The sequence below is a fragment of the Megascapheus bottae genome, chromosome 17 (genome assembly GCF_031878675.1).
Source record: "Megascapheus bottae isolate mThoBot1 chromosome 17, mThoBot2.hap1, whole genome shotgun sequence".
Lineage (NCBI taxonomy): Eukaryota > Metazoa > Chordata > Mammalia > Rodentia > Geomyidae > Megascapheus > Megascapheus bottae.
This window is the reverse complement of record NC_143525.1, coordinates 20,049,723-20,077,722: the sequence shown is the minus strand read 5'-3', so window position 1 is coordinate 20,077,722 and position 28,000 is coordinate 20,049,723. Positions and strand designations below refer to the sequence as shown.

The 28,000-nt window shown below is 49.2% G+C and overlaps 1 protein-coding gene across 1 annotated transcript; it reads right to left on the bottom strand.

Moving 5' to 3' along the window:
* Positions 1-1,628: 1,628 nt before the first annotated feature.
* On the bottom strand, positions 1,629-27,269 carry Mpp3 (MAGUK p55 scaffold protein 3). Its single transcript, XM_090350172.1, has 19 exons — positions 27,198-27,269; positions 26,028-26,077; positions 25,204-25,322; positions 24,946-25,023; positions 23,034-23,114; positions 22,676-22,813; positions 21,848-21,929; positions 18,807-18,892; positions 17,190-17,264; positions 12,975-13,171; positions 10,699-10,763; positions 9,364-9,384; positions 8,907-8,948; positions 7,567-7,731; positions 7,404-7,484; positions 6,532-6,625; positions 6,206-6,314; positions 3,509-3,631; positions 1,629-2,880 (listed from the first exon to the last, which is right to left on the bottom strand). Exons 2-19 carry the CDS (start codon positions 26,050-26,052, stop codon positions 2,704-2,706), a joined length of 1,758 nt encoding a protein of 585 aa, XP_090206298.1. The 5' UTR covers positions 26,053-26,077; positions 27,198-27,269; the 3' UTR covers positions 1,629-2,703.
* Between the last annotated feature and the right edge of the window lie 731 nt (positions 27,270-28,000).

The following is a 28,000-nucleotide window of genomic DNA, read 5'->3' as shown; positions in this document are numbered from 1 at the left end:
CTCATACATGTAATCCTACCTACTCAGGATGCTGGGGAACTCAGTTCAAAGCCAGCCCATAAGACTTCTGTCCATCTAAACAGCAAAAAGGCAGGGGTAAAGGTGGGGCTCAAGGAGAAAGACACTATCCTCGAGTGAAAGAACAAAGGGACAGTGTTCAGGACCTGAGTTAAAAACCCAGTACTAACATATATACAGAACAAATAGGTTTGGTGCAAATAACTGCAGTCTGTAATTATTAGACATGTCAATAAGAACTATCATTGTATGTCTGATCTTGTGACTGGTGGCAGTCACACAGACACAGAGTTTGGCTGTATGCATACTTTAAAGATCATGTATATATTTACACAAATCTCTAATGCTTATCTTATGGGAGCACTGTAAATGACAGATGCCTTGTCACTTAAGAACATTTTCTGTAGCAAGTGGAGTAGTTTTCAGGGAAGATTACTTGCCCCTAGATCAAGGACACTACACAAGATGGAGAAACCTGCAAATTCTGCCCAGCTGACACTTGAACACTGTCCTGAAAGAGCCAAAGGCAGAAGAATTCTGTGATCGATGAGTAATGTCTGCCCCAGATATGGACAATGAATGGCAGTACACTACCGTTCATTTAACACACCTGACCTAGGAAATCCTTTTAGGCTAATATTCTCTCCAGCTGTTGACTTGCCTATATTTAAAGTCCCAAGCCGGGCAAGGGGGAAAGGGTACATCTTGAAGGGTTTCAATGCCATTTCTTGGTGTGGAGTGCTGAATCTCTGCAAACACTTTCCCCAGAACATATGTACTGCTAGCTGGAGTGGGATTTGGAATTGCATTTACACACATTCTACTGACATAAATTTGTGAGCAGGTGCATTAAATATAACATTACTGGCTTTTTATGAACAGCAAAAGGCCTGCCTTCCAGATGAATTTTGTCCCTAGAGCACAATATCTTTTCCATGCCCACAGATCGAGTGCCAGAAAACAGCTGTGGACACAGCTTGTCCTGGGGGGGCAGGGAGGGCACCTTGATTGCGGTTAAGCCAGCCCATTTTAGCACCTTCCTTTATCATATGTGTAAAGAGTCATCACCAGTTCACCTGAGAATTGTGTAAAAACAGTAAGCAGAAAATACACCTGGAGTTGTATGAAATTCAGGGCAACCAAATCATCACCTGCTGCTCAATTCTGTATTCCAGATTGGAGGACAGATGGCTGCAGTGAGATTTCTGGGAGTCAGGGACTCTTCCCCCATGGTGCTTCACTACAGGATGTTCTAGGGTAACCTTTGGGATATTCCAGACTGGTTTTTGCCCAGGAATGGACTTTAGATGCCAGCTTTGCTGCCTAATAACTCTGCCTGTGCCATTTACCTTTTAGAGGGCAGTCTCCTTCCCTGGCTTGGGTCCGTGGAATAGTTCCAAGATCAACTCTACTTCATAAGAATTCAATACCTGAGTCTGCCACCAGTGGCTCATACCTGTAATCTCAGCTACTTATAGGAGACACACACACACAGGCACACACACACACACACACACACACACGCGCGCGCGCGCACTCTGAGTAGCTGGGACATCACAAACCCTGGGAGATGTCAATTACTTTGGGACAGAAGACCATAAGGCCCACACTCGGGTTCATACCCTTTTATTTTGATAGCATGGATTCACTGTAGCTAAGACACAGTTTCGACAGCAGAGTCATCTGGTTTCTCACGATGTAGCGCAGGAGAAACTCCAATAATCTGAAGGCAGGGACAGGCCGATGGGACTATGATGGGATGGAACAAATCAAAGTGAGGACTCCTTTTCAGAAGGATGCAGAGCGTTCAGAAAGGGGACATGAAGCTGTACCTTCCTCACAAGTCCCAAAAGACTCTACTGCATTATTGAATCGTACAGTAATTCACACGGATGGCTAAGTGTGCCTCAGTCTTCCAGAAAACTTTACATGTGTGCTCACTAATATAAAAGGTGGGAATCTCAATGTTTCTATTACCAGGCAAGCACTATCAAGTCAACATTTTCCAGCTGGAAGACGAGAGAACTTCAACTGCGTGGAAAATTCCTTTGAGTAAATTCCTTTGAGATAGCTGTTTTGTCAATTCACTACCACCCTACCCAAAAAGGCAGTGTCTACTTTGGTCTAAAGAATCAAGGTCAACTTGGCTGTGAGATCTGAAAGAATGAACTTCCCCTTTCAAAGTCTGATTGGAAGGAGTGCAGAGGAAAACAGGCAAAAACCAACCACAAGCTGGGCATCACTGGCTCACACCTATAACCCTAGCAACCCAGAAAAGAAGGCTGAGATCTGAGGACTGGGGTTCGAAACCAGCCTGGGCCAGAAAAGTCCATAAGAATCTTATCTCCAATGAACCAGAAAAAAAAAAAAAGTGGAATTGTGTCTCAAGTGGTGGAGTGTCATCCTTGAGTGAAATATGCTAAGCAAGAGAGTAAGGCCCTGAGTTCAAGGCCCAGTACTGGAACATGTGTGCACGTGCGCGCGCACACGCACACATGCACACTGGAACATATACACACACAGAGGAAAGTCCCACAAACAAGGCTCCCCACTACAACTCTTCTTGAGGATGGAGTTTGTGGAAATGTCTGCCCCTCTCCGCACTCCAGTCACTGATGGTGAAGGGAAGGAGGCTGTACAATATGGCCTTCAAAGTCTCCTCCAGCCTGCATGTTCTGAAATGAGTTACCTCACCCAACTAATGGGCACCCAGTGAGAGTCCTTGCTCATTTTCTCTAGGAGCACTCTGAGCTGGGCACAGGCCCCCTGCAGATCCTCCTTCACCAGCACCGCATCTACCAGGTGCCCGTACTGCTGCTCAACGAAGGCGGCAGAAGCGGCCATCTCTTGCTGCTCTTCATCCTGCCAAGGAAGGGTGTGTGAGGTAGCTGGGGCTGTTCTTCCCTTCAGATCCCCCTTTCCTCTCCCAGTCACGAGTGCATGTGTGGGCCCCATTAACAACCAACTACAAATGAGAATAGAGTGCACTGCTGACAGAGCAAACTTCCAAGGAAGTCACAGAATAGGAGACGTAGCCATGACATAGCCACTGATATCACCAAGAAGCCACTGTGTATCTCTGGACTGAAAGCCATGTGTGGGAAGTCTATTTGACATCCACATATGTGGACAAGATTGCATTTCTTTCCTCAAAGTGTTTGTATAGAAACAGACCTGTTTCAATAAATAGCCAGGTGCCAGGGGGACAGGACTGTCCTATCTTTTTTTCTTTTTTTTGCCAGTCCTGGGCCTTGAACTCAGGGCTTGGACTCTTGGACTTTCTCAAGGCTAGAGCTCTACCACTTGAGCCACAACACCATTTCTGGCTATTTTCTATGTATATGGTACCAAGAATCGAACCCAGGTCTTCATGCATGCTAGGCAAGCACTCTACCACTAGGCTAAACTCCCGGCCCCTCTCCCATCTTTCTATCCCACAGGAAGTACCACTGATCAGTCAGGTCACCCTTTAGAAAAGAGTGACACTTACAAATGTGGCTGCTGTGTCATCACATGCTGGGGACAGAGGTGGCGTCTTCCTTTTCTCTTGAATTGCCGGCTTTACAAATATAATATAGGGCTTGAACTCTGGGGTTCTCAGTTGTTTCAGTGCCTGGGGAACAAAGTTCAGGAAAATTAAATAGTATAGTAGGTAATGGTGATACGTTCTTTCTCAAACCTTAGTCTCTTGACCCCCAAGGCAAAGGTCCTGGTGATGTGAGGCCTAATGAAATGCTACAGGGCAGATGAACTGCACATCCTCTGACCCTTCACTTTGACAATGACCTCAGCTGGGCCCTGCCATCCAGCTGCTGAGAAAGGAAGTCTTAACTCAGAGGTCTAGCTCCTGTTCCCCCCCACACACTCAGCTCCCAAGAACCACCATTATCTCTTCTCTACCTGCCCACTCCTGAGTGTGGGAGAAGTCTAACCGGATATGGAAAGATTTCCTCAGCCACCTTCTGTTTGGCCAAGATTTGGGCCTCTTGAGAGTCCAAGAATGAGAATGGCTTGGAACAAAGTTGTAGATGAGGTTTTCCATGTACAAGTCATGCTATTAACAAGTCCATTTTCCATATAATGGGAAGGGCCTCTATTTGACACTCTGATATGAAACTATTTTCTGTAGTATCTGCACATACACAGAGATCAATAAAATCATTTAGAATTTTTTTTCTGGGGCCAGGAATGTGGCCTATTGGTAAAATGCTTGCCTAGCATGCACAAAGCCCTGGGTTCAATTCCTTGGTACCACATACACAGAAAAAGCTGGAAGTGGTGTGCTGTGGCTCAAGGGGCAAAGCGCTAGCCTTGAACAAAAAGGGTCCAAGGACAGAACCCAGACCCTGAATTCAAGCCCCGGGACTGGCAAAAAAAAAAAATCTGGGCTGGGAATGTGGCTTAATGGTAAACTGCTTGCCTAGCATGTATGAAGTTCTAGGTTCAATTCTTCAGTACCATATGAACAGGAAAAGGCAGAAGTGGTCCTGTGGCTCAAGTGGTATAAGTGCTAGCTTTGAACAAAAGAAGCTCAAGCACAGTGTCCAGGGCATGAGTTCAACGCCCCAGGACTACCTTGAGCCACTGCTGATGGCTCATACCTGTAATCCTAGCTGTTCAGAATCCTAGCTGAGTTCTGAGGATCACTGTTCAAAACCAGTCTGGGTAGGAAAATCAGTGAGACTTTTATCTACAATTAACCACTAGAAAAACACAAGTGGAGCTGTGGTTCAAAATGATGAGTGCTACCCTTGAGTGACAGATCTCAGGGAGAGCACCCATGCCCTGAGTTCAATCCCTACAACCAACAGGAAAAAAAAAAATGTTTTCTTAAGTGAGGTGCTGGTGCTCATGCTTGGAATCCTAGCTACTCAAGAAGCGGAGGTTCAAAGCCAGACAGTCTGAAACTCTTAGCTCCAATCTAACAGTAAAAAGGCAGAAGTGTAAGTATGGCTCAAGTGGCATCCACTTCTAACACAAAGTCAAGCAGGAGTGTGGGGCCCTGACATCCAGTTCCAGTGCCAGAAAAAAAAAAAACAGGCCGGGAGTTTGGCCTAGTGGTAGAGTGCTTGCCTAGCATGCACGAATACCCGGGTTCGATTCCTTGGTACCACATACATAGAAAAAAGCTGGAAGTGGTGCTGAGGCTCAAGTGGTAGAGCTCTAGCCTTGAGAAAGTCCAAGGACAGTGCTCAGGCCCTGAACCCAAGCCCAAGCCTGGCAAAAACAAACAAATAAAAAAACAAAAAAACAACCCTTAAGTTTAGACTTTGAAGTTTGACTACCAACTCCCAATAATTCTCTATGACTGAGTTTTCTCTTAAAGGTGAGATGTGCTTTTAAAAATGTGCTTCAAAGCAACTTCTGTAAAACAAAGCTTACAGTTTATACCATAAAAATCAAAGATATGTTTCTATAAAGGGGGAAAAAAATCCACCTCGAGTTCAAAGCTTGGACGTTTTTCTGAAAGATAAGGTTAAAAAGATGGCCAGGTCTCTGAGGAGCCGCAGCGGGCTGCGTGTGCGGAACTGGAAATGAATGGCTTTGAAGCTCTGCTCAGTCGTCCACCCTCCTCCCCTTTTCCCTTTCCAACTGCTTTCCAGGCCGCCTTCTCCATTACTTTCCCCAGGGGCTCCCTGCAACCCTAGCTGGCAGGGAGGCACTGACAACAGCCTTGGCTTTACCTCGATATTTTCATCTAACTCTGTCATGGTCCAGCTGGTCAAGTGAAACCATGAGACACAGAGCATAATCCTCCTGCCTCAGTCTCCCCATCGCTGGAACTACAGGCTCAACCACGTCTAGGAAAGCCTGGTTTGGAGGCTCAAAGTCTCCTTCACTCAATTCTCAAAGAAAGACCCAAACTAAAGAGCCTTCAGACAAAGCTAAGATACCGGGGCTTGGACTCAGGGCCTAGGTGCTGTATCATAGTTGGTTTTTTGTTTTGTTTTTACTGAAGCCTCATGCTCTACCACGTGAGCCATAGCTCACTTCCAGCTTTTTGGTGGTTCACTGGAGAGAAGAGTCTCTCAGATTTTCCTTCCCGGGCTTGAATCTCAGCCTCCTGACTAGCTAGGATTACAGATGTGAGCTACAGTTGCCTGACATCCAGCGTTGTATAAAATATCCATTCCCCTCAGTTATAAATTCCATGAGACAGATATGCCCAACTGGTCCAACAACTCACTTCTGGTTCCACATCCACCAAGCAAATTTTGTTTTTGGCCATAACTGCCTGAATGGCCTCCAGGCTGGTTCCATAGAGATTTTCCTTATATTCACCATGTTCCAAGAACCTAAAACATCACCCAAGGAGGAAAGAGTGTTAGTTTCTGAGCTTTCCCAAGTTAACAACAAAAAGTGAAAGAGAACTTCCCAAATTCAACTCCACTCTGTGTCTCCCATCCTTTTTTAGGAAGCCCATGCCCTCCCCAAGGTCAAGTCCAATGCTGGACAGACAGACACAAGAGCACACAGCTGCCCAAAGGCAACCAGCCCATTGAGTGGACATACTTGTTGTGTTGTAAATCGGCCTCAAATGCTTGCTTAGAGACAAAGTGGTATTCCACCCCTTCCTTCTCATGGCTTTTCCGGGGCCTCGAGGTATCTTTAAAAGAAAGAAGGAGTTGGAGGATGAGATGCATTCCCTACCCCCATCACAGTGGAAGAGACCAGCAGTGAGCCTCTGCCTCTCCAAGGGGGCACAAACTAGTTGCTTCTGTTCATGTCCCTGATGGTCAGGTACAGCTCCCTCACCAGACTTGATACTCTCTGATATGGGCAAAAGGACTATTTTGCAGCTGGGAAAACTGAGGCACAGAAAAGTTAAGCAGTGTGCCTAGTGATCCACAGCCAGGAGGTAGCAGAGTCATTAAGCTGGACTTTTTTTTTTGGTCTGTCATGGGACTTGAACCCAGAGCCTGGGCACTGTCCTGGAGCTATTTTTGCTCAAGGCTAGCACTCCATCACTTTGAGTAACAGAGCCACTTCTGGTTTTCTGGTTGTTAACTGGAGATAAAAGTATACAGACTTTTGTGTCTGGGCTGGCTTTGAACCATGATCCCTAGATTTCAGCTTCCTGAGTAGCTGAGAAAACTCTTATTTATACTTCAACATCTAGCATAAAAATCACTGTCTCTGGGAAACCTTTCCTGACAGCTCCAGGTCCTAAAAACATGGGGAGATAAAAATCTCTCTGTAGAGTGTCTGGAAGTGGGTAGGTCTGACCACTCCTATCATACGTCCCCTTCCCAGGGACAGATCTGAGAGTTTCTCAATGACCTGAGTATAAACAACTCCTGATGTCACAAGGACCGGAACCCCACCCTCCCACGAAACATCAGGTGTGCCCACAAACACCCCCAACTCCACCAGGCCCCTCTTACGTGGAACAGCAACACCAAAGTGCTGTGGGTTCTCAGCTACCATCTTCTGCTTCAGCTCATGCAGCCGGGCTCCCAGAGACCCTAGAATGAAGGGCAGGATGATAGGGTCTCTGCTACTCTCCCCTACCAGCCCAGCCCCCTGGAAACCTACGACATCGCTCACCAATCAACACAACCAGGCGGGGCCGCTGGCCGGGCTGGTGCTGGTACCTGGCCACCTCCTCATAGGTGAGCAGCTCTGGAGACTCAGCTCCTGAGGACAGCTTCCCTTCCTGCGAGCTCCTCAGTCTCTCTCTGCAGCCCAGGCGGAAACTTCTCCGAAGACCAGCTTAGAAAAGGGCAGGGGGATATGAGGACATCTGGCCTATGATACCCCAGGAAAGGTTTTCTCCACCTAGCCAGACATGGGGTTGTCTCCACATCCAAACTCTACCACCCAGGGACACTCTACTACTCGGCCTCCACTGTCTAATCTGTGATGGGGGAAGGGGAGGGTGTGCAAATACAGTGGGCTGTCCTAGCTGGGGGTGGGTCTCCTGAAACAGCCACATGTATAAGATGATAGAATTGTCAGCATGTTACATTTCCAGGATTTGACCATCCTGATGTTACGGAAGAGGATGTCCTTGTCCTTGGGGAAATCACACAGAGGAGTTCAAGGATAAAGGACATGACGGCGACACCAAGTCCCCGGAGCCTCAGGAGGCAAATGTCATGTGTAGAAAAGGGAACAAGCCATGGGTATTAGGAACCAGTGAGTAGGGGTTCAGTATATGGGAATTAGTTCTCTGTACAATTCCTGCAATTCCTTCAGTAAGTTGGGGGTTACTTCAAAATTAAAGCTGGTTTTTGTTGTTGTTGTGTTTTGTTCTTAACTGCCTGTTCATTGAGCACCAGTAGCTCATCTTTGTGAGTCTAGCTATGCAAGAGGCTAAAATCTGAGGATCGGAGTTCAAAGCCAGCCTAGGCAGGAAAATCTGTAAGAAACATCTCCAGTTAAGCAGCAAAAACCCAGAAGTAGAGCGGTGGTTCAAGGGGTAGAACACCAGTCTTGAATGAGAACAAAAAATAAGGAACAGTGCTGAGGCTCTGAATTTCTTTCTACTCACCCAAAGACTGGTGTGTGTGTTCAGGAAGAAGAGCACCTTCTAGGCCCGTTTTGTTTTGGATTCTTTTGCTTTTGTTTTTTAGTACCAGTCTGTATGCTATCCCTGAGCTTTGTTTCACTCGTGTTCTACTACTTGAGCCACAGGTCCACTTCCAGCTTTTTGGTGGTTTACTGGAGATAAGAGTCATGGACTTTTCCTACCCAGGCTGGCTTTGAACTACGATCTTCCTATATCTGCCTCCTAAGTAGCTATGATTACGAGCAACCAGCATACAGGTGGGGTTCAGCCGAGTTCCTGGGGTCCGGGTCACTCTGCCTTCCTCTTTCCCTGACTCTGGCACCTGAGGCCAGGCATGGACTGGGAGAGGGTGCTGGGGGAGAGCCCAGCTACTCACCCACGTAGTGCCCTTTGAAGTACCCCTCACAGTCACAGGTCTCTGGGAACCAAGCAGATAGCAGGAGATGAGAGGGTTACACCGAATGCATCCTTAGACCCAGAGGGGCCCAGTCCCTGGGTGGCCAGCCAGTAAATTCTGGAAAAGTGGCTTGGGGGAACTGAGGGGGAAAAAAACCCCCACATTTTGGCTGCCCCAGGATAAATCCTGTTTCACTCCTTTCTCCACATTTCAACCCCCAACAGCCTTTCCAAGTTGGCCGCCTTATCTTTCAATGACAGACAGAAGGCTGACCCACTTCATGTCAGGCACACAGGCTGGGCCCCCAAGGCCATAAACTCAGTCTCTACCCCACATAACTGGGTATGGCCACCCAGATGGGGGCAGAAAAAGCAACCCCTCCAGACCCAGATGAGCAGGGGCCTCAGGTGCACACAGGGGCAAACACTGCTCCTACCTTTCTCACAAGGCTGATCGTCTGCGGTGTGCACAAAAGACAGGTGGGAAAGTGTTAGTGGAAGGGACGTGGAAGTCCTGCCGATGAGGCAGCCATGACCACCCGAGCCCAAGAAGCCCTCCATCTGTCTCACTTCTATCCTCAATACATCTGTGCTCTGAGCTGTAAATCCAAGGGCATCTTGCATATGTCTCATTAGCAGTCACAAGGAAGCCAGCGCCCGGCCTGGGCCCAGGGCTTTGGGCCAATTTATTCAGCAGCTTCACCACCTGCCTGCAAGTCAGGAAAAGTGGCCATGGCGTGGCAGGGGCCAATGGAGTGCCAGACCGGCCTCTTCTCTGTGCAGGGCTCTTAACCTGGGGCCTCTGACCACTGACCTCCAAAAACCCAACTCCATACATTCTTATGAACCTCTTCTGGTTTCTTATTTTGTTTTTTTAAGGGTTTTTTTTGTTGTTGTTGTTTGTTTTTGCCAGTCCTGGGGCTTGAACTCAGTGTCTGGGCACTGTTCTTTGATATTTTTTGCTCAAGACTAGCAATCTATCACTTGAGCCACAGCATCACTTCTGGATTTTTCTGTGTTTGTGGTATCAAGGAATTGAACCCAGTGTTTCATGCATGCTAGGCAAGCACTGTACCACTAGGCTATGCTTCTGGCCCTGGTTTCTTATTTTGTAGACTACCTGCTTCACAGGGCTACTATAGCAATTAAAGGCAATGGCTGGGGATGCAGTTCAGAGGAAGTATACTGGCTTAACACGCGTGAGGCTTTTGGCTCCATCTCTAGCACTGCAAAAAAAAAGGGAGGGGGGAGTTCTGCCTCGTGGTAGAGTGTTCACCTAGCATGCACAAAGCCCTAGGTTCAATTCTTTGGTACCACATACACAGAAAAAGCCAGAAGTGGTGCTATGGCTCAAGTGGCAGAGGACTAGCCTTGAGCAAAAACTGTCCAAGGACAGTACGCAGTCCCTGAGTTCAAGGCCCAGGATTGGCCAAAAAAAAAGTAAAAGGGGCCAAACACAATGGCTTACACCTGTAGTCCAAGCTACTGAGGAAGCAGAAATCAGTGGGATTGTGGTTTGAGACAAGCCCCAGCAAAGAATTATTGAGAGCCTATCTCAATCAGTAAGATCAGGAAGCTGGCCAGGGCACTGCATATGCTTTGATTCCAGCTATATAGGAAACCATAAGCAGAAAGTTCATGGTCCAGAACAAAAATTGGAGCCCTAGCTGAAAAATAATGAAAGCAAAAAGAGTTGGGGCCAGCCCACATAGGACAGTCCATGAGACACTTAGCTCCAGTTAAGTGAAGGTCATCTCTGTCAATCTACTTACAAGGGGGTTTCTTGAGGCTCTGGGGGCTTGGCAGGGTACCCGTGGCTCTTCGGTAGCATAGTCGTCTGTGGGGACAGAAAGGGACAGAGGTTTATGCGCCAGGCCCAAGAACCATCTGACAGAAGCCTTTGAAAACTCGAGGAAATCAAGGCCTATGCTGCACAGGTGGGCACAAGCTGGGTCCTCCAAGTGTCTCCTGTGTCACACTTCCCTCCTGGGAAAGGGGACAGGATTACATGTTTTATACCATGGCTCACTGGTACACAAAGAGAAAGCTGACTCTTGCCTGTAGAATTCAAAATGGCCACCCAGGGATGCAGGCTGATTCCTTCGGTCATCTTTGGCTGTTAGTTAACCATGGCTGATTCCTGAGGGAGGGAGGGAGGCTCTTTCCTCACCTAGCCTCCTAATCTCTGAGGAGGCTAGAAAACAGCTGGCTGGCTAGCTACCAGACACCCAAGAAAGACAAGGGCAAAGAAGTCACCCTAATGTCACATCTCACTCATCAGCTGGAGACCTCAATCCTCCCCCCCATCCAACAGGACCCTCAGCAGAGCGGCCAGGGCAAGAACTCCTCTCTGAGTTTAGGAACTGTCCCAGGGCTCTGGGAGGAGCTTGTCACACAATCTTCTGGTACCTTGTAGCCAGGGCCTGTGAAGCCAGAACGGAAACATAGCCCTGGTTCTCAGATTTCCCACCCTCAATCCTTACAACATGTATTAGATGAGAATGCAAGGTTGGCCTTAGGGATTCCGCTGCAGCAGACCTGGGGTGGGACCAGATGATTGACATTTCTAACAAGTTCCTAAATGACACAGAGACTTGAGGACCACATCAAGAAGGCTCATAACATTCCACACAGCAAAAGATGTGACAAGGGTCACCGCCTGTGTGCTCCAGCCTCTGACCCAGGCATCTACTCTTTGGAAAAATCTATCCTACAAAAAAAAAAAGTGTGTGTGTGTGGGGGGGGGATGAAACAGGAAGAACCCTGTGTGCAAAGTAATTACTGCAACTTCAGAAGAAAAAGTCTCTGCGTGTCTCACAAGGTCACTTCCTCCTGGCGTGAGCTTGCACAGACATATCCTCTCTCTCTCACAGCTGGCCCCTTTATACAATGTGCATTTGAACAATGCTTGACTTTCCCACTACACTGTAAACTCCTATGTGGCAGAAATGAGGAGTTCACAGTCGCTGCAAGTAGCCTGGCACAAAGCCAACCAAGTCATAGTAACTTCCTGCTGCCTCTGATTGAGCTCATGCCTATAATCCCAGCTCCTCAGGAGCCTGACACTGAGAGTATCTGGTTCAAAGCCAGCCTAGCTAGGCACAAAAGTCTTTGAGATTCTATCTCCAATAAACTAGAAAAAGAAAGTACTGGAGTCACTGCTCAAGTGATAAGAGCTCCAGCTGTAAGCACGGAATCCAAGCAAGAATGTGAGGGACCAAGTTCAAGCCCAGTATCACCCAGACATAAATTAATTAAAAATAAAATGTTGGGGCCGGGAGTTTGGCCTAGTGTGGTAGTGTTTGCCTAGCATGTATGAAGGCCTGGGTTTGATTCCTCGGTACATACGTAGAAAAAGCTGGAAGTGGTGCTGTGGCTCAAGTGGTAGGGCTCTAGCCTTGAGAAAGTCCAAGGACAGTGCTCAGGCCCTAAGCTCAAGCCCAGAACTGGCAATAAATAAATAAAAAAAAATGTGCATGCTGGACCACCAATGGCTCACACCTGTAATCCTAGCTACTCAGGAGGCTGAGATCTGAAGACTGAAATTCAAAGACACCCCAGGCAGGAAAGTTTATGAGACCCTTTTCTCCAATTAAGCACCCCCCCCCCGCAAAAAAAAAGCCAAATGGAGCTGTGGCTCTCAAGTAGTAGAACACTATCCTCAAGCACAGGCCCTGCCTCAGGGCTGGCACACATGGACACACACACACACACACACACACACACACACACACACACACACACACACACACACACCATCATTTTATGTAAGGGACTTGATCATCTGTTGATTTTGTTATGTACAGAAAAAGGTCCCAAAGCCAATCCCAGTGGCTAGTGAGACAAGTGTGCTCATTAACGTCCGAACATCCGTTTAAATACCAAACAGCCATCATCACTAGCTACTAGACAAGATGCACACAGCCCACTTGGTTCTCACTCTAGGGAACCTTACTGAATGGGGTCTTTCTGGCTGCTGCAGCCACAAAGGGATTTGTCATGTACCTAGACCACTGGGGCTCTGGACATGACAGCACCGCGGACCCACCTCTCCTGGAACTGCTTGGAAGGGATGAGGCCGGCTCGAAGGTTGGTGTCCCCCACTCGCTTGGCCTGCCACCACGTAGGGTCATCCTGGCTCACCACTTCCAGGACCTGCCTCCGCTGGAAAGGAAGGCCCGCCTCCTGACAGGGGATGGCTCGGTCCTCCCGGGGGTCATAGTGGAAAAGGGCACGCATGAACACCTGCATGGGAGACAAACACCCCCATCCTAAGATGCAGACATGTCCACACCACATCCCAGGCCAAGTGAGGAGGACGATTCACAGTGAGGACAAACAAGCAGTCTTGAGCACAGAGAGATAATCAGAAATACACTGCCACCTTTTCCTATCCTTCTAACGCATTGGGATTTTCTAGGTAGGAAATGCTTCCGTGGTGGAGAAATGAGTCAGGTGTGGTGGTGCATACCTTTAGTCCTGACACTAAGGAGGCTGAGGCAGGAGAAGCATGAGTTAGAAACCAGCCTGAACTACATAGTTAAGCCCCTGTGTGAAGAAAAAAAAAAGAGGAAACTTTATTCCCATTTCTTTTGTTTGTCTGTTTGTTTTTTGTTTTTCTTGTCGGTTGTGGGGCTTGAACTCTGAGCCTGGGCGCTGTCCCTGAGCTCTTTAGCTCAAGGATAATATCCTACCCCTTGAGCCACGGTGTCATTTCCAGTTTTCTGGTGATTAATTGCAGATAAGAGTCTCACAGACTTTAGTGCCCAAGCTGTCTTTGAACCTCGATCCTCAGATCTCAGTCTCCTGAGTAGCTAGGATTACAGGCATGAGCCACCAAGCATGGCTCCATTTCTTTTTTGTTATTGGTGGTGGTGGTGGATTGTGGGGCTTGAACTTAGGGTCTAGGTGCTGTCCTTGAGCTCTTGTTGCTCAAGGCTGGTGCCCTACCACTCTGAGCTTACAGTGCCACTTCCAGGTTTCTGTTGGTTAATTGGAAATAAAAGTCTCACAGTCTTTCCTGCCCAGGGTGGCTTTGAACAGAGACTTTCAGATCTCAGCTTCCTAAATAGCTAGGATTACAGGCGAGATCCACCAGCACCCAGCTCATTCCCATTTCTCACATAGTGAACAAGAAGGTTTTTCTTCTTGCCCCCACTTCTCCCTATTTTATCCTGATATATTAAAATAAATCCTTCTTAAAACTTCAAAAAATGGGCTGAGAGTTTGGCTTAGTGGTAGTGTGCTTACCTGGCATGCACAAAGACCCAGGTTCAATTCCTTGGTACCACAATACATAGAAAAAGCAGGAGCCGGGTACGGTGGCTCACGCCTGTAATCCTAGCTACTCAGGAGGTTGAGATCTGAGGATCAAGGTTCAAAGCCAACCCGGGCATAAAAGAACCTGAAACTCTTATATCCAATTAACCTCTAGAAAATGAAAAGTGGGGCTTGGCTCAAGGGTAGGGCAGTAGCCTTGAGCTGAAGAGCTCAGGGACAGCCCCAGGACTGGCAGAAAAAAAAAAAAATTGAAGCCAGGAGTACGGCCTAGTGGTAGAGTGCTTGCCTAGCATGCACGAAGATCTGGGTTCAAGTCCTTGGTACCACATACACAGAAGAAGCCAGAAGTGGTGTTGTGGTTCAACTGGTAGAGCACTGGCCTTGAAAAAGCCCAAGGACAGTGCCCACGCCCTGAATTCATGCCCCAGAAGTGGCCAAAGAAAAAAAAAAGGACTGGGAGTTTGGCCTAGTGGTAGAGTGCTTGCCTAGCATGCACGAAGACCTGGGTTCAATTCCTTGGTACTATATACATAGAAAAAAGCCAGAAGTGCTGCTGTGGCTCAAGCCTCGAGTAAATCCCAAGGACAGTGCTCAGGCCCTGAGCTCAAGCCCAGGACTGGCAAAAAAAAAAAAAAAAGAAAGAAAGAAAATGAATAAACAAGCCCTATGGCAAACTTCATCTTTTTTTTTTTTTTTTTTTTGGCCGGTCCTGGGGCTTGAACTCAGGGCCTGATGCTGTTCCTAAGCTTCATCTTACTCAAAGCTAGCACTCTACCACTTGAACCACAGCACCACTTTCGGGGGGGGGGGGTGGGGGGAGGTGGTGTTGGTGATTTATTGGAGATTAAGAATTTCAAGAATTGGGCTGGGAGTTTGGCCTAGTGGTTAAAGTGCTTGCCTAGCACCCACAAAGACCCAGGTTCGATTCCTTGGTACCACATACATAGAAAAAAGCTGGAAGTGGTGTTGAGGCTCAAGTGGTAGAGCTCTAGCCTTGAGAAAGTCCAAGGACAGTGCTCAGGCCCTGAGCTCAAGCCCAGGACTGGCCAAAAAAAAAAAAAAAAAAAAAAAAAAGAATTTCAAGAATTGTCCTGCATGGGCTGCAATCCTCAGATTTCAACCTTCTGAGTAGCCACTATTGTGCAACTAAAAATTCTCTTTAAGTACCTTTAAGTTGTATAAAGGAGTTGCTATTCAATAAAGCAGTTTATAAATACAATGTACCTTGGTCAATGTCACCCTTTGAATCCCTTCCTTTCAACCCCCAAACTATCTCTATCCAATCTCCCTCCCTCCTTTCCTTCTTCTTTTGAGCCAGTACCAGGGCCTGAATTCAGAGCCTGGGTGCTGTCCCTTAGCGATTTTGTTCAAGGCTGGCATTCTGCCACTTGAATGACAGCTCTACTTCCAGCTTTTTTTGTGAGTGAATGGAGATAAGAGTCCCACAGACGTTCCTACCCAGCTGGCTTTGAACTGCAACCCCTGTCTCAGCCTCCCGAAAAGCTAGGATCATAGGTGTGAGACACCAGTATCCAGCTTATTCTCCTTTTGTTCAAGGAAACAGATTCTTCTTTATTTTATTTATTTATTTATTTATGCCAGTCCTGGGGCTTGAACTCAGAGCCTGGGCACTGTCCTTGGGCTTTCTCATGGTTAGAGCTCTACCATTTGAGCCACAGCACCACTTCTGACTTTTTTCTATGTACATAGTACTGAGGAATCAAACCCAGGTCTTCGTGCATGCTAGGCAAGCACTCTACCACTAGGCTAAACTCCCAGCCACAACCTTCTTTTTAAAAAAACACAACAGCCAGGCACAGTGGCTCATGCCTGTAATTCTAGCTACTCAAGAGGCTGAGAGCTGAGGATTGGAATTCAAAGCCAACCTAGGCACTAATGTCAGTGAGACTCTCATCTCCAATTAACCACCAGAAAACTGGAAGTGACGCGGTGGCTCAAGGGGTAGGGTGGTAGCCTTGAGCTGAAGAGCTCAGGAACAGAGCCCAGGCCCAGAGTTCAAGCCTCATGACCGACCAAAAAAAAAAAAAAAAAAAAAAACAACACAATTTCTCACCACTTGTAGGGGTTATCTCTTAGGTGGTAAGGGGTCCTTCCCCAGAACTGGACCACTTCAGAAGCCCCTGGCTTCTGTTCAGCTGCCAATCCCTATATCTCTACGTCTCTTTGCTGCCCAAGGACTCACTTCTTCCTGCCACTGGGGTGGGGAGTACAGGACGGGGATTCTCTGCTCTAATCCAGCAGGAAGAAAGAGCTAAAAAATTAATCCCCAACACAGCCTGGTGGGAGTTTCTGTATAAATCTCCCTAGCTCCCTGAAGCTCCTGGCTGGGGTGACAGAGGCATGTGTCCTACAGGGGTCCTCTGAATTTCCCAGCAGGATGAAGCTGCAGGTGCCACAGCAGTGACTTGCTGGATAACATGTTGGAGCAGGGTTTCCATTCCTGCCCTCCCTTACCAGACCCTACGTCAGCATCTCTTGGGGTCACCTTCTACCTACACAAATCGTTTTTGTGTGTGTGCCTATGTGCCAATTCTAGAGCTTGCACTCCAGGCGTTTTTTTGCTCAAGGCTGGCATCGTTAACCAGATTTTTGCTGGTCAGTTGGACTTTTTTTGCCAAGACTGGCTTCAAACTACAATCTTCAGATCTCAGCCTCCGGTGTAACTAGAATTACAGGGGTGAGCCACCAGTCCCCAGCCCTTTCTCCTCCTCTGATATCTCAATCCCTTATTTTAATGGAAGTAACCTTGTCTCTTATTAATAAACTATGCCAAATACTGTTCAGAAAGAGCCAGAGCACAAACACGTGCATCACCTTATGACTGAACTGAAGTCTTCTTGCTGGGCAGATTATGGGGGCCATACACATGATCTGTTCTCAACAACATGATCTGCCGCTGGATGGATCTAGCATGCATAGCCCAGCCCTCTGACCCCCTGGCCCCTGGCCCGCCTCCTCATACCTTGCTCTCCTTGAAGCGGTCTTCCTCCTGGGTGGCGGGGATGATCTTGAGGGTGATGGAACCCTGGGACTGGGCCTAAAATAAGAGTAAATAATTGCCCACTGCCTTTTTGGTTTCATCTTTCCTGATCGTGTCTGAAAAACTGGTTAGAATGAAAGTTACACATGCAGCCTCCTCAGGCCTGGCTGAACTAGTAAAATTCTGACATCAAATGTCTGCCTTTCCATGGGACAAAGAGACAGAGACTTTACATGAGAATGTTATGAACACGACATGCATTTCAATCCCAGCTCTCCATCTCTCCTGGCCTCTGGGGCCTTTTCAAAGCTCCCTTCTTGCTTTTCTCCAGCCAGGTGCATGGATGTTGGAGGAGGGATGGAAGTGGGGTTCCCAGGGCTTTGCACTCTTGCTTGGCTTTTTCTGTTCTGGATGGCACTCTCCTAACAGAGCCACACCTCCAGGCCATCTCAGGCCATTCTAATAATCTTCTAGGAAGTCCTTTCCTCTTTGCTTTTCCATGTTCTCCATAGTTCTCCAATCTCAGGTCACCCTTCCCTTTCTAGAAGATTCCCTATGCTCTATTGAGACCCTGCACCCAAGTGGTACCAGGGTCTAGGGAGAGAGCACCGTCAAATCCTGAGGACACACCAGTCAAGATTTTCTCCCCATGGCTCATCACTACTCTGAAGGCCCAGATTACAGTATGAGTCAATGCCCACAGCCCAGAGAATGGACACACTTGAGCTAAAAGGCTGAAGGATCTGAGCTGAGCACCAGTGGCTCATGCCTGGAATCCTAGCTAATCAGGAGACTGAGATCTGAGGATCATGGTTCGAAGCCAGCCTGGGTGGAAAAATCTGTGACTCTTATCTCTAATTAACTACTTAACAACCAGAAATGGCACTGTAACTCAAAAGTGGTAGAGCACTAGCCTTGAGCAAAAGAGCTCAGAGAGAGTGCCCAGGCCCTGAGTTCAAGCCACATGACCAACATCAACAACAACAACAAAAGACTGAAGGGCCAGGCTGCATGTATGTTCCCCGCAGGAGGCCTGATGGTGTACCTCCTTTCTTCTCTTCAGTTGTCAATCCCCTCAGAAGTTAGCAAAGAGCATCATGTTGGTATCCTGGGATTAAAGAGGACAGCACTGACATCTGCCTTTTCCTAATTCTAGTGTGGACTCTAACTTGGACCCAAAGAAACCAGGGCATTTTATTCTCTCCTGATGTTCCCAGCTAAGTCACTGGTTGAGAGATTGTCTTGAGGTCTACTTTATAACAAAGGAATTGGAGATCTACCTGGCTCATATGCAAGACCACCAAGCCAGGAAGTGACAGAACCAGGATTCAAACTCAGAACCCAGAAGGGTGCTCAGAAAAAGGGATGGATAGTGAAAATGGCTGTGCTGAAGAAAGGGCCTGAGAGAAGCAGGGTGACCCCAAGTTCTAGTCTTCTCACTCCTGATTCCACACCCCCCGAGGAACACTGTAAGGCTGTTTTGCCTGCTGCTGCCTCATGAGACATTGGCTGAGCCAAAATCTGCCCTGGCTCTGGAACATTCCCTGCTCTGAGAATCTCCAAAAAGTCCCCATTTCCCAACACACATGCAACACACACCAGAATCTGACTGATTTCGTCTGGCCGCTTGTGCAGCACTGCGATTCCGTTCACCTCTCGGAGCTCATCGCCAACGTGCACCAGTCCTGGGAGACACAAGGACCACGCCATCAGTGTGGGAATGAGCCTCAGCCCTGAGCTCAGGGAACCCAGTGCAGGACACACTCAAGATCTGAAGCCTGAGGGAAGGGCAATGAGGCTGGAACAGCCTGTGCCATTCTGCATACTTGGCAGGCTCTCAGTATCACAGCTCCACCTTCACCCCCCCCTCAGGTCTTCATGTACAAGCTGGCATCTGCCAGCCAGGAAGATGTGGCAGCTTGCCCAAGGCCATGCTACTAAGAAATAACAGAGTCACTAAGCAGCTACTCATTTTTTGGCATAGAAAACTGCCTTCTGCTTTCCTTTTTCTTTTCTTTTTTTTTGGGGGGGTGGGGGTGGGTACTGAGAGTAGAACTTGGAGCTTTATTCTTAATAGTAGGTGCTCTACCACTTAAGCCATGAACTGAGCCCATATCTCTTTCTTTAGAAGTATCGTCATCTGGGCCCCAGTGGCTCACGCCTGTAATTCTAGCTCATCAGGAGGCTGAGATGTGAAGATTGAAGTTCCAGCCTGAGCAGACAAATCTGAGAGACTCTAATCTCCAACAAACAAGAAAAAAGCTGGAAGGAGACTTATGTGTCAAAATGCCATTCTTGAGCAAAAAAAAAAGCACAGCAAAAGCTTAAGAGCCTTAGTTCAAGCCCCAATACTGGCACACATATCAAAGACATATCATTAATTCTGCACTTTCCTAGTTTGCAAGCACACTTGGGAATTGCCTTCTTAAATCTTAATAAAGAAACTTGAAGTTGGGCCGGGAGTTTGGCCTAGTGGTTAAAGTGCTTGCCTAGCATGCATGAAGACCCGGGTTTGATTCCTCGGTACCACATACATAGAAAAAAGCCGGAAGTGGTGCTGAGGCTCAAGTGGTAGAGCTCTAGCCTTGAGAAAGTCCAAGGACAGTGCTCAGGCCCTGAGCTCAAGCCCAGGACTGGCAAAAAAAAAAAAAAAAAAAAGAAACTTGAAGTCTTCATTAAAAATTGGCCTAGTGGTTAAAGTGCTTGCCTAGCATGCTCAAAGACCGGGGTTCGATTCCTTGGTACCACATACATACAAAAAAGCTGGAAGTGGTGCTGAGGCTCAAGTGGTAGAGCTCTAGCCTTGAGAAAGTCCAAGGACAGTGCTCAGGCCCTGAGCTGAAGCCCAAGACTGGCAAAGAAAAAAAAATGTCATCTAGTGGTGATTGTTAGCCTTAATGTACTATGTTATCTCTCATCTCTTTTACTGTCCCTTGGTTATCTCATATTGCTACAATATTTCACCTTGTTATCTGATATATTTATATATGCTTAACTGGTTATTTGAAATAGGAGAGGGAAGGGGGGAAATCAAGTTGTGTGGGGGGAGGGGAGGAGGGAAATGGGGACCATGACATGAGAAAGGGTATCAATATGGGTGAAGTAATGTACCTTCTATCTGGTGAATATAATGTAACCCTTCTATTAATTACAATAAAAAATATATGAAAAAAAAGTCATCAAGCTGGGTGCTGGTGGCTCACACCTGTAATCCTAGCTACTCAGGAGGCAGAGATCTGAGGATTACAGTTCAAAGCCACTAGGCAACAAAATCCAGAAAACCCTTACCTCCAATAAACTACTCAGAAAAAGCCAGAAGTGGTGTTATGGCTCAAAGTGGTAGAGCACTAGTCTTGAGCACAAAGAGACTCAGGGACAGCAACCCAGGTCCTGAGTTCCAGCACCAGGGCCAGCAGAATAAATAAATAAATAAATGTCATCAAGAGTGTTAGGTCTACCTGTCCAGGTCTATCTTTGGTTTTTTTGTTTGTTTGTTTGCTTTTGCCAGTCTTGGGCTTGAGCTCAGGGCCTGAGCACTGTCCTTGGACTTTCGCAAGGCTAGAGCTCTACCACGTGAGCCTCAGTACCACTTCTGGCTTTTTTCTATGTATGTGGTACCGAGGAATTGAATCCGGCTATTTGTGCATGCTAGGCAAGCACTCTACCACTAGGCCAAACTCCTGGCCCCCCAGGTCTATCTTTGTTGACTAGCTCAGTCTCAAACTCCTGAACTCAAGTAATCCTGCCTCAGCTTCCAAAGTGGCTGGGACTATAGAAATGCATCAAGATGCCCAGCATTCTGGGTATTGGCCTCTGCTTTAATAACAAGTGTCCTTGCATATTGGAGTCTTATTTGCTGTCGCAGTGGGCACTGGGCCAGCAGCAGCAGTAACAAAGTGTTGGCTTCTGAGTCAGAGTCCGCATGGAGCTCAGGCATGTTGTGTGCTCAGTGATATTTGGGGAGCACTGGTCCAGGCCTCCCACATTGACACTCGAGATTTGGAGGGTACCATCCTCTACACCAGCAGGCTTGCCTTCTGGCTCAGCTCCCCCACACACCAGTGATTCTCAACCTGTTTTCCACCTCAGCTCATCTGAGATATGTACACCCGACCCATACCAGAGCAATTCAACAAGATAATGGTGGGGGCAGAGCATTACCCCAAAAGGCCTTGGCATAAAGCCTGTGCATGAGCTTCTTCTTGATAGTCCCCAAAGGACTTCAGGCCTATTAGGCTCTCGGTTCAATTTCTACTGAAAGCTGAGCACCAGTGACTCCTGCCTGTAATCCTAGCTACACAGGAGGCTGAGCTCTGAGATCACAGTTCAAAGCCAGCCCAAGTAGGAAAAATCCATAAGACTCTTCTCTCCAATGAAGCACCAAAAAGCTGGAAACAGATATGGCTTAAGTGGTAGAGCATCAACCTTGAATAAAAAAGCTAAGGGACAGCACCATGCCCTGAGTTCAACCCCCATTGCCTGCACAAAAATGAATAAATAATTCTACTGAGCATAGGACAATAAATTTTCCAGCTCCATTCCCAAGCAAGTGATTCGGGAAAGAGGGAGAAAGAAAGCACTGGGTGGAAAGAGGGAACTCTCTGGAATAGCCCTCCTCCCATCACATTGTTACCACTCACCACTCCGGTCTGCTGCACCCCCTCGCATGATCCTAGCCACCACGACAGCCCCAGAGTGCTCGTCCCTTCGGATGGTGGCACCCTGCATGGAAGACAGAATAGGGGGATGGACTCCTAAACCCTGGACTCCAACAATTATCTCAGCACTCCAGAGGATGACTGAGTGAGGGCTTTCCCAAGGCTATGGAGCTAGCAAACCAGCATCTGTCCCCCACCCCCCAATAAAGCTTCACACCTCACTGTTTACACAGCACAAAATCCCCAAGATCAGAAACTAAAGCAGAGATGAGAAGCATCCTCAAGGTCAGGGAGAAACATCTTCAAGGTCACCCGGGCAGAAAGGTGGGAAGCTTTTTGTGATGCTGAATCCAGTGCTTTCGCGTTCTCTCTCTCTCTCTCACTCTCTCTCTCTCTCTCTCTCTCTCTCTCTCTCTCTCTCTCTCTCTCTCTCTCTCGGGCCTCTGCCTCTTGTAGTCATTTCATAATGAGGACAGTATGTGCTAGCAAATTTACAACCTGCCTCAAGCCCATCACAGTGTGCCTGAGCCTTCTGCTTCTGCTGTTGCTAAGAGGAACCAATTATGCCCCTGCCAGAGCTTCAGGACCAGGAGCTGGCCCACCAAGCAAGGAGGAGACAACATTGGAAATGGAGCAAGGCACTACTTCATGAGCCTTCAATTTCACTATGTTAAAGGCCTCAGCCACAGCCGGGATGGAGAGAGGTGCTCTACAAAGTGTGACACCCTGAAAACTTCAGGAGGTGCAGAGGTAAGGGGGTGCTGGGGTAAGAAAGGGAAGGGCAGGGAGAGAGAGGTGGGCACCACATACCAATGGTTCCTTATTCTTCACCAAGCGAACAATCTTCACTGATTCCTCATCAAAATCCTCATCGAGATTGTCAGGCAGGGGGGGTAGAACAGGGTCAAAATTCTTCTGGGCCACCGTATCGTGTACCACCAGAACAGCCTGGCAGAATGCCAGAAAAGGGTGAGCCCGACACTTTACGAGGTCAGGGGAGCATGGCTCAGCGCTTAGAGAAGAGACCACCCTCTCTCCCCCAGACACTAGTGTTGAATCCTTCCTATGGAAGCTGTCTCTCCTCAGCCTCAGGACCCAGCCCTCCCCTCCGCCCCCATCTCAGGAGAGCCCAGGCTGTGTGGGTGGGCAGGGCCTGCGGCGTGACTACCCTGAGGTGGGGGGTGGACAGCAGCTGCAACAGCTCCCTCTCCTCGCTGTGCAGGGAGGCGGCCTGCAGCTCCTCCATCACCTGCAAAGGAAAAAGACAGAATGTCTCAGTAGGCTGGGGGGCCCTGCCCAAGACCCCCCCCCCCAAGTCCTTCAGGAAATTTCCTCCTCCCTGGACTTCTACACAAGTTCCCCGAAGAACAGCCACAGTACTCAGGAGCACATCAGACCCTCAGCCACTCCAGACTGATGGAGGCTTTGGGGAAACCATGCCAGGGCAGGTCTACAGGGCAATCCTACTAGGAGCCAATGTGTGTGTGTGTGTGTGTGTGTGTGTGTGTGTGTGTGTGTGTGTGTGTGTGTGTGTGTGTGTGTGTGTGTGTGTGTGTGTGTAATGTCCATGCGAGTAGAGGGACGTGAACTCAAGAGCCTTGCAATCTTGCTCAGCTTTGTTTTGATCAAGGTGATAAGGGTTAGCTGTCCCTCTGCTACTTGAGTCACACCTCCACTGCCAGCCTTTTTTGCTGGTTCCCTGGAGATGCATCTCTCAGATTTGTTTGCCTGGGGTAACTGTCAATTTGAATTCTCAGATCTCAGCCTCCTGAGTAACCCAAATTATAGAAGTGAACCACCAGCTTAGAAGCACCTAATTATTAAGCCCCTACTGAGTACTGCTGCTCTATAAGGGGCCTTTTCACTCAACTTCTGTAACAAATTAGTCGCACTGGATTCTATTGCTTTGCCACTAAACAGAGGAAACATCTGAGGCTCAGAGAGCTTTACCTTGTCCAAAAGAACACAGCTTAGGGGCCGGGAGTTTGGCCTAGTGGTTAAAGTGCTTGCCTAGCATGCATGAAGACCCGGGTTCGATTCCTCAGTACCACATATAGAAAAAAGCTGGAAGTGGTGCTGAGGCTCAAGTGGTAGAGCTCTAGCCTTGAGAAAGTCCAAGGACAGTGCTCAGGCCCTGAGCTCAAGCCCAGGACTGGCAAAAAAAAAAAAAAAAAAAAGAACACAGCTTAGCAGTGGCACAGTGGGGACTTGAACTTGGCCTTGTCTGTCAATGACCTTTTTGAGGTCAGGAACTAGTGACAAGGTGGCACTTTGCCTGGGAAGTGGGTGATCTCCCACCCTCTGAGATGGCACTGCAGAGAGGTGACAGGCGCAGGGGTGTGCACCCAAGCAGAGAACACTCACTTTTGTCAGGCCACCTCCTGACAAGGACTAGGTCCAGGGCAGGAATCAAGAAACTGAGCCAGGCTCATACCTGGAATCCTTAAGACTTAGAAGGCTGAGATTTGAGGGTTGTGGTTCAAAACCAGCCAGGATAGGAAAGGCCATGCAATTATTGTTTTCACCAAAAGAGACTGAAGTGGAGCTGCGCTCAAGTGGCAGAATGCTAGTCTTGATGAAAAAAGCTCAGGGGCAGTGCCCTGGCCCTGAGTTCAAGCCCCAATTGTAGCATACACACAAAGAAAGAAAGAAGAAAAAGAAGCTTAAGCCAGTACTAGGGATGCTCTTCATGTTGGCTTCTCAAAGCCAACAGGACCTGAGGTGACAGTTCGATCTAATCATGGTGCCAGTTCTCAGAGCAGCTGGAGAATTGCTGATTCCATTTATCCCTCTCATTTTCTAGCTAAGGACACAGGCTTGCTCCAGAATACACAGCAGGGGGCAGGGGTGGGGGAGAAGAACAGCATAATTCTCAGCCCAGTCCAAGGCTTACCAGATCCTTCGTCCTCTGTGCCTATTAGGAGACCCAAGGAAGAGAAGAAAGGAGAAAGGAACGAGGAGAAAACACCTCTTCAACTTTGGGTTCTCAGCCAAAAAAAAAAAAAATGGTGACAAAGCAAGAGGAAGGAGACTACAGGTAGGAAATGAGGTGGTCACCGTAAGAAAAGCCTGGGACTCACATCCTCAGCCAGAGCCACGGCACTGTGCAGAACCGGGGTTGGACTCTGCCTCTCGTAATAGCGCAGCTTCTCGTGAATCTGTGAAAACACCTGATTTTCAGTTTACCTTGGACCTCAAAGATCTCCCGGTCCTGATTGTGGTCACGTCCAGGGCAGCCTTAGAGAAGGCCTGCCCCCTGGGACAGGGAGATGGCTCACATGACAGGGAGCTAAGACAGCCGCCCCTAAAGACAGAAATGGGCCGAAGCAGGTGTTCACCTTCATCAAATAGCCCAGGCTTTTCTCACTGAAAACATCCCTCAGGAAGCCCATCTCTTCCCTGTGGTTGGAGTCAGGCCTGAGCTGCGAGGTCAGCAGCGCCAGGGTTTCATGCAAACCTACAGAGAGAACAAGAAAACGAGGTAGGGCCAGGTGCTAGTGGCACACATCTGAAATCCAAGCTACTGGTGAGGCTGAGATAGGAGGATGGCAGTTCAAAGCCCAGCCTGTAGGGTAGGAAAGTCCGAGAGACTTCTTTTTTAGGGGGGAGGGGGGGGATGGCAGTTCTGGGGCTTGAACTCAGGGCCTGAGCACTGTCCTTGGACTTTCTCAAGGCTAGAGCTCTAGCACTTGAGCCACAGAATCACTTCCAGCTTTTTCTATGTACATGGTATCAAGGAATCAAACCTGGGTCTCTGTACACGCTAGGCGAGCACTCTACTACTAGGCTAAACTTGTGGCCCAGGTGAGACTCTTACCTCCAATTAATCAGTAAAAAGCTGGAAGTTCAAGGGTAGAGCACCAGCCTTAATTGAAAAAAAAAAACCTAAAAGGCAGCACACAGGCCTTGAGTTCAAGTCCCAGTCCCAGTGTGTGCACACATGCACACACAAATACACACACACACAGACACACACACACACACAACAAATTCAACAGGACTTTCTGCCCTGGAACCTGCGCAGACTCTCTGACTTCAGCCCTGATCCAAGGGCCATTGTCCTCCAGGCTCCAGTCCCCAGGGTTGTCAGATAGGGAAGCCTGGAGGCGGCACCAGGCACACAGCCTGGTTCTTTTCCATTTGTCCAAGTAGGGGCACTCACCAGAGTCCTCCGACAGCACTGGCATGCCTGTGCCTGGTCCTGAGTGCTCTCTGCAGATGGAAGGGGGACGATGTGTGTGACATATTCACTCAATAGATGACCACACATCACCTGAGTCTGTCTATGATATGACCAATTTTGGGAACAGGAGAAAAGGGAGCCAAATCTCTCTGCTCTTTTTTTTTTCAGAGATGGAGGTAAAACACAAACCATGATTTACGGAGAGCCCTTCATAAGCCAAGCTGGGTATTTTCATATAATGTATGTAGAAAAGTGTGCACAGCTCTGAGAAATGAATACTGAATAGTAATATTCCCATTTTTCTGATAAACTGAGGCCACAAAGGGTTCAATAAGTAACCCATGAATCAGAATCCAACTTCAGGACCGGCTCTTCCAGGGAGCCTTGGTGGTGCAAATGGCCTGGCCTGGCCCACCTTAGCTACCTTCTAGGATGCCCTGCTGCAGTCCCTGGCCACAACACCCCTTCCACAAGTACCTGACTGGGCCTACAATGGGCCCACTCTGCCCCCACCCCTCCCCTCAACCCAAAGGAGGCCTCCAGAATGGAGTGAAGAGAAGAGATGGAGAAGCGAAGAGAGAAGTGAGCGCGGGAAGAGGGGTACCCCAGCTCAACGGGGCGCCCCGGGGGTACTCTGCAGCACGTGGACCCCCAAAAAAGGAAGAAAAAAAAAGAAGAGGACAAGAGTCGTGATTCATTCATTCCACAAACATGGAGCCCGCCTGAGCCGCGCAGGGCGCGCTGACACTCGCTCCGAGGCAGAGAATGGTACCCGGGCCCCCGCGCGCCGCGCCCCCCCGCGCGGCTCACCCCGGGCGGCTTCCGGCGGCGCCCCCCTCCCCGCCGCTCCCCACCCCGAGGCCGAGCCGGACTCCAGCCGCCCTGGGCAGGAACCCGTGGGACCGGCGGGGCGCGCGGCCGGCCGAGGGGGAGCAGAGCCCGGGGACGCTCGGGAGGAGGGGGTGCCGAGTGGCGGGGAAGGAGCGGAGCGCGCGGGATGGGGGGGTCGGGGAGCGCGGGCAGGGGACTGGGCCCCCCCGCCCCCGGCTGGGGCTGGGTGGGCCGCCGGACGGTCCTGCTTGCGAGGGGCGGGTCTGGGCCCACCCTCTGGCAGCGGCACCCGCTCCCTTGTCTGCAGCCGCTCCTTACCTCGTCGCACCGCGGGGATCCGGGCTCGGCGACCTGGAGCGCTCCGGAGCCTGGGCTGATGCTGGCTCCGCCTTCCTGGGCCCCTCCCTGGCGCAACGTGCGGGCGGGGGCGGGGCCGGAGTGGCGGGGGCGGGGCCGGAGTGGCGGGGGCGGGGCTTCCTGGGGGCGTGGTCTGTGCTGGGGGCGGGGGCGGGGAGGGACAGAGTGGGAAGGGAGGGAAAGAGAAGGGGTGGGATGGGATGGGGCGGGCAGGAGTGCTGCTCCAGACTGACGCCTCCCCCCCTAATGGGACGAACCCCTGTCCCTGGCACAGCACAGCCGGCCTCCCTTCTGCCCCCACCTCCCGAGCGGGCCCTGTTCCCTGATAGTGGAGGGGAAGACACCTGCTGGACCCACAGAGAATCTCATTTCGCAAACATTGAGCATCCCCCAAGGGCCAGGCACTATGCCAAGGGCTAAATGATCAAGACCAGACAGCCATGGATTTGAAAGCTGTGGGGGACTGGTCAGACAACCCCCGGGGCAATTTCCTACAACAAAGGAACATGCTGGGGAAGATGTATGGGTTTGTGGGTGCATGCTGCCCCAGGGGGGCAGAGCAGGAGGGAAATCCCCCCTAGAAGAAAGCAGATTGGATTATGAAGGCGGGTGGAGCTGCTTGGAAAAGGCACTAGTGTCCGGGGACGTTTGGGGTGGGGACCGGGCCGAGCTCTGGAATGGCCATGATGGTTCTGGGGTTTTCTTGTGCTGTTTCCATGGCCTCCGTGCTCCTCACAGGCCTCCCCAACACTTCCCTTCCTGAA

Coding starts and splice junctions, on each gene's coding strand:
- Mpp3 (XM_090350172.1), bottom strand. CDS start 26,052: ATGCCAGTGCTGTCGGAGGACTCTG. Junction 9,385..10,698: donor GAGCCTCAAGAAACCCCCTT/GTAAGTAGATTG, acceptor TGCACACCGCAG/ACGATCAGCCTTGTGAGAAA. Junction 7,732..8,906: donor CTTCAAAGGGCACTACGTGG/GTGAGTAGCTGG, acceptor CCCTTTTCTAAG/CTGGTCTTCGGAGAAGTTTC.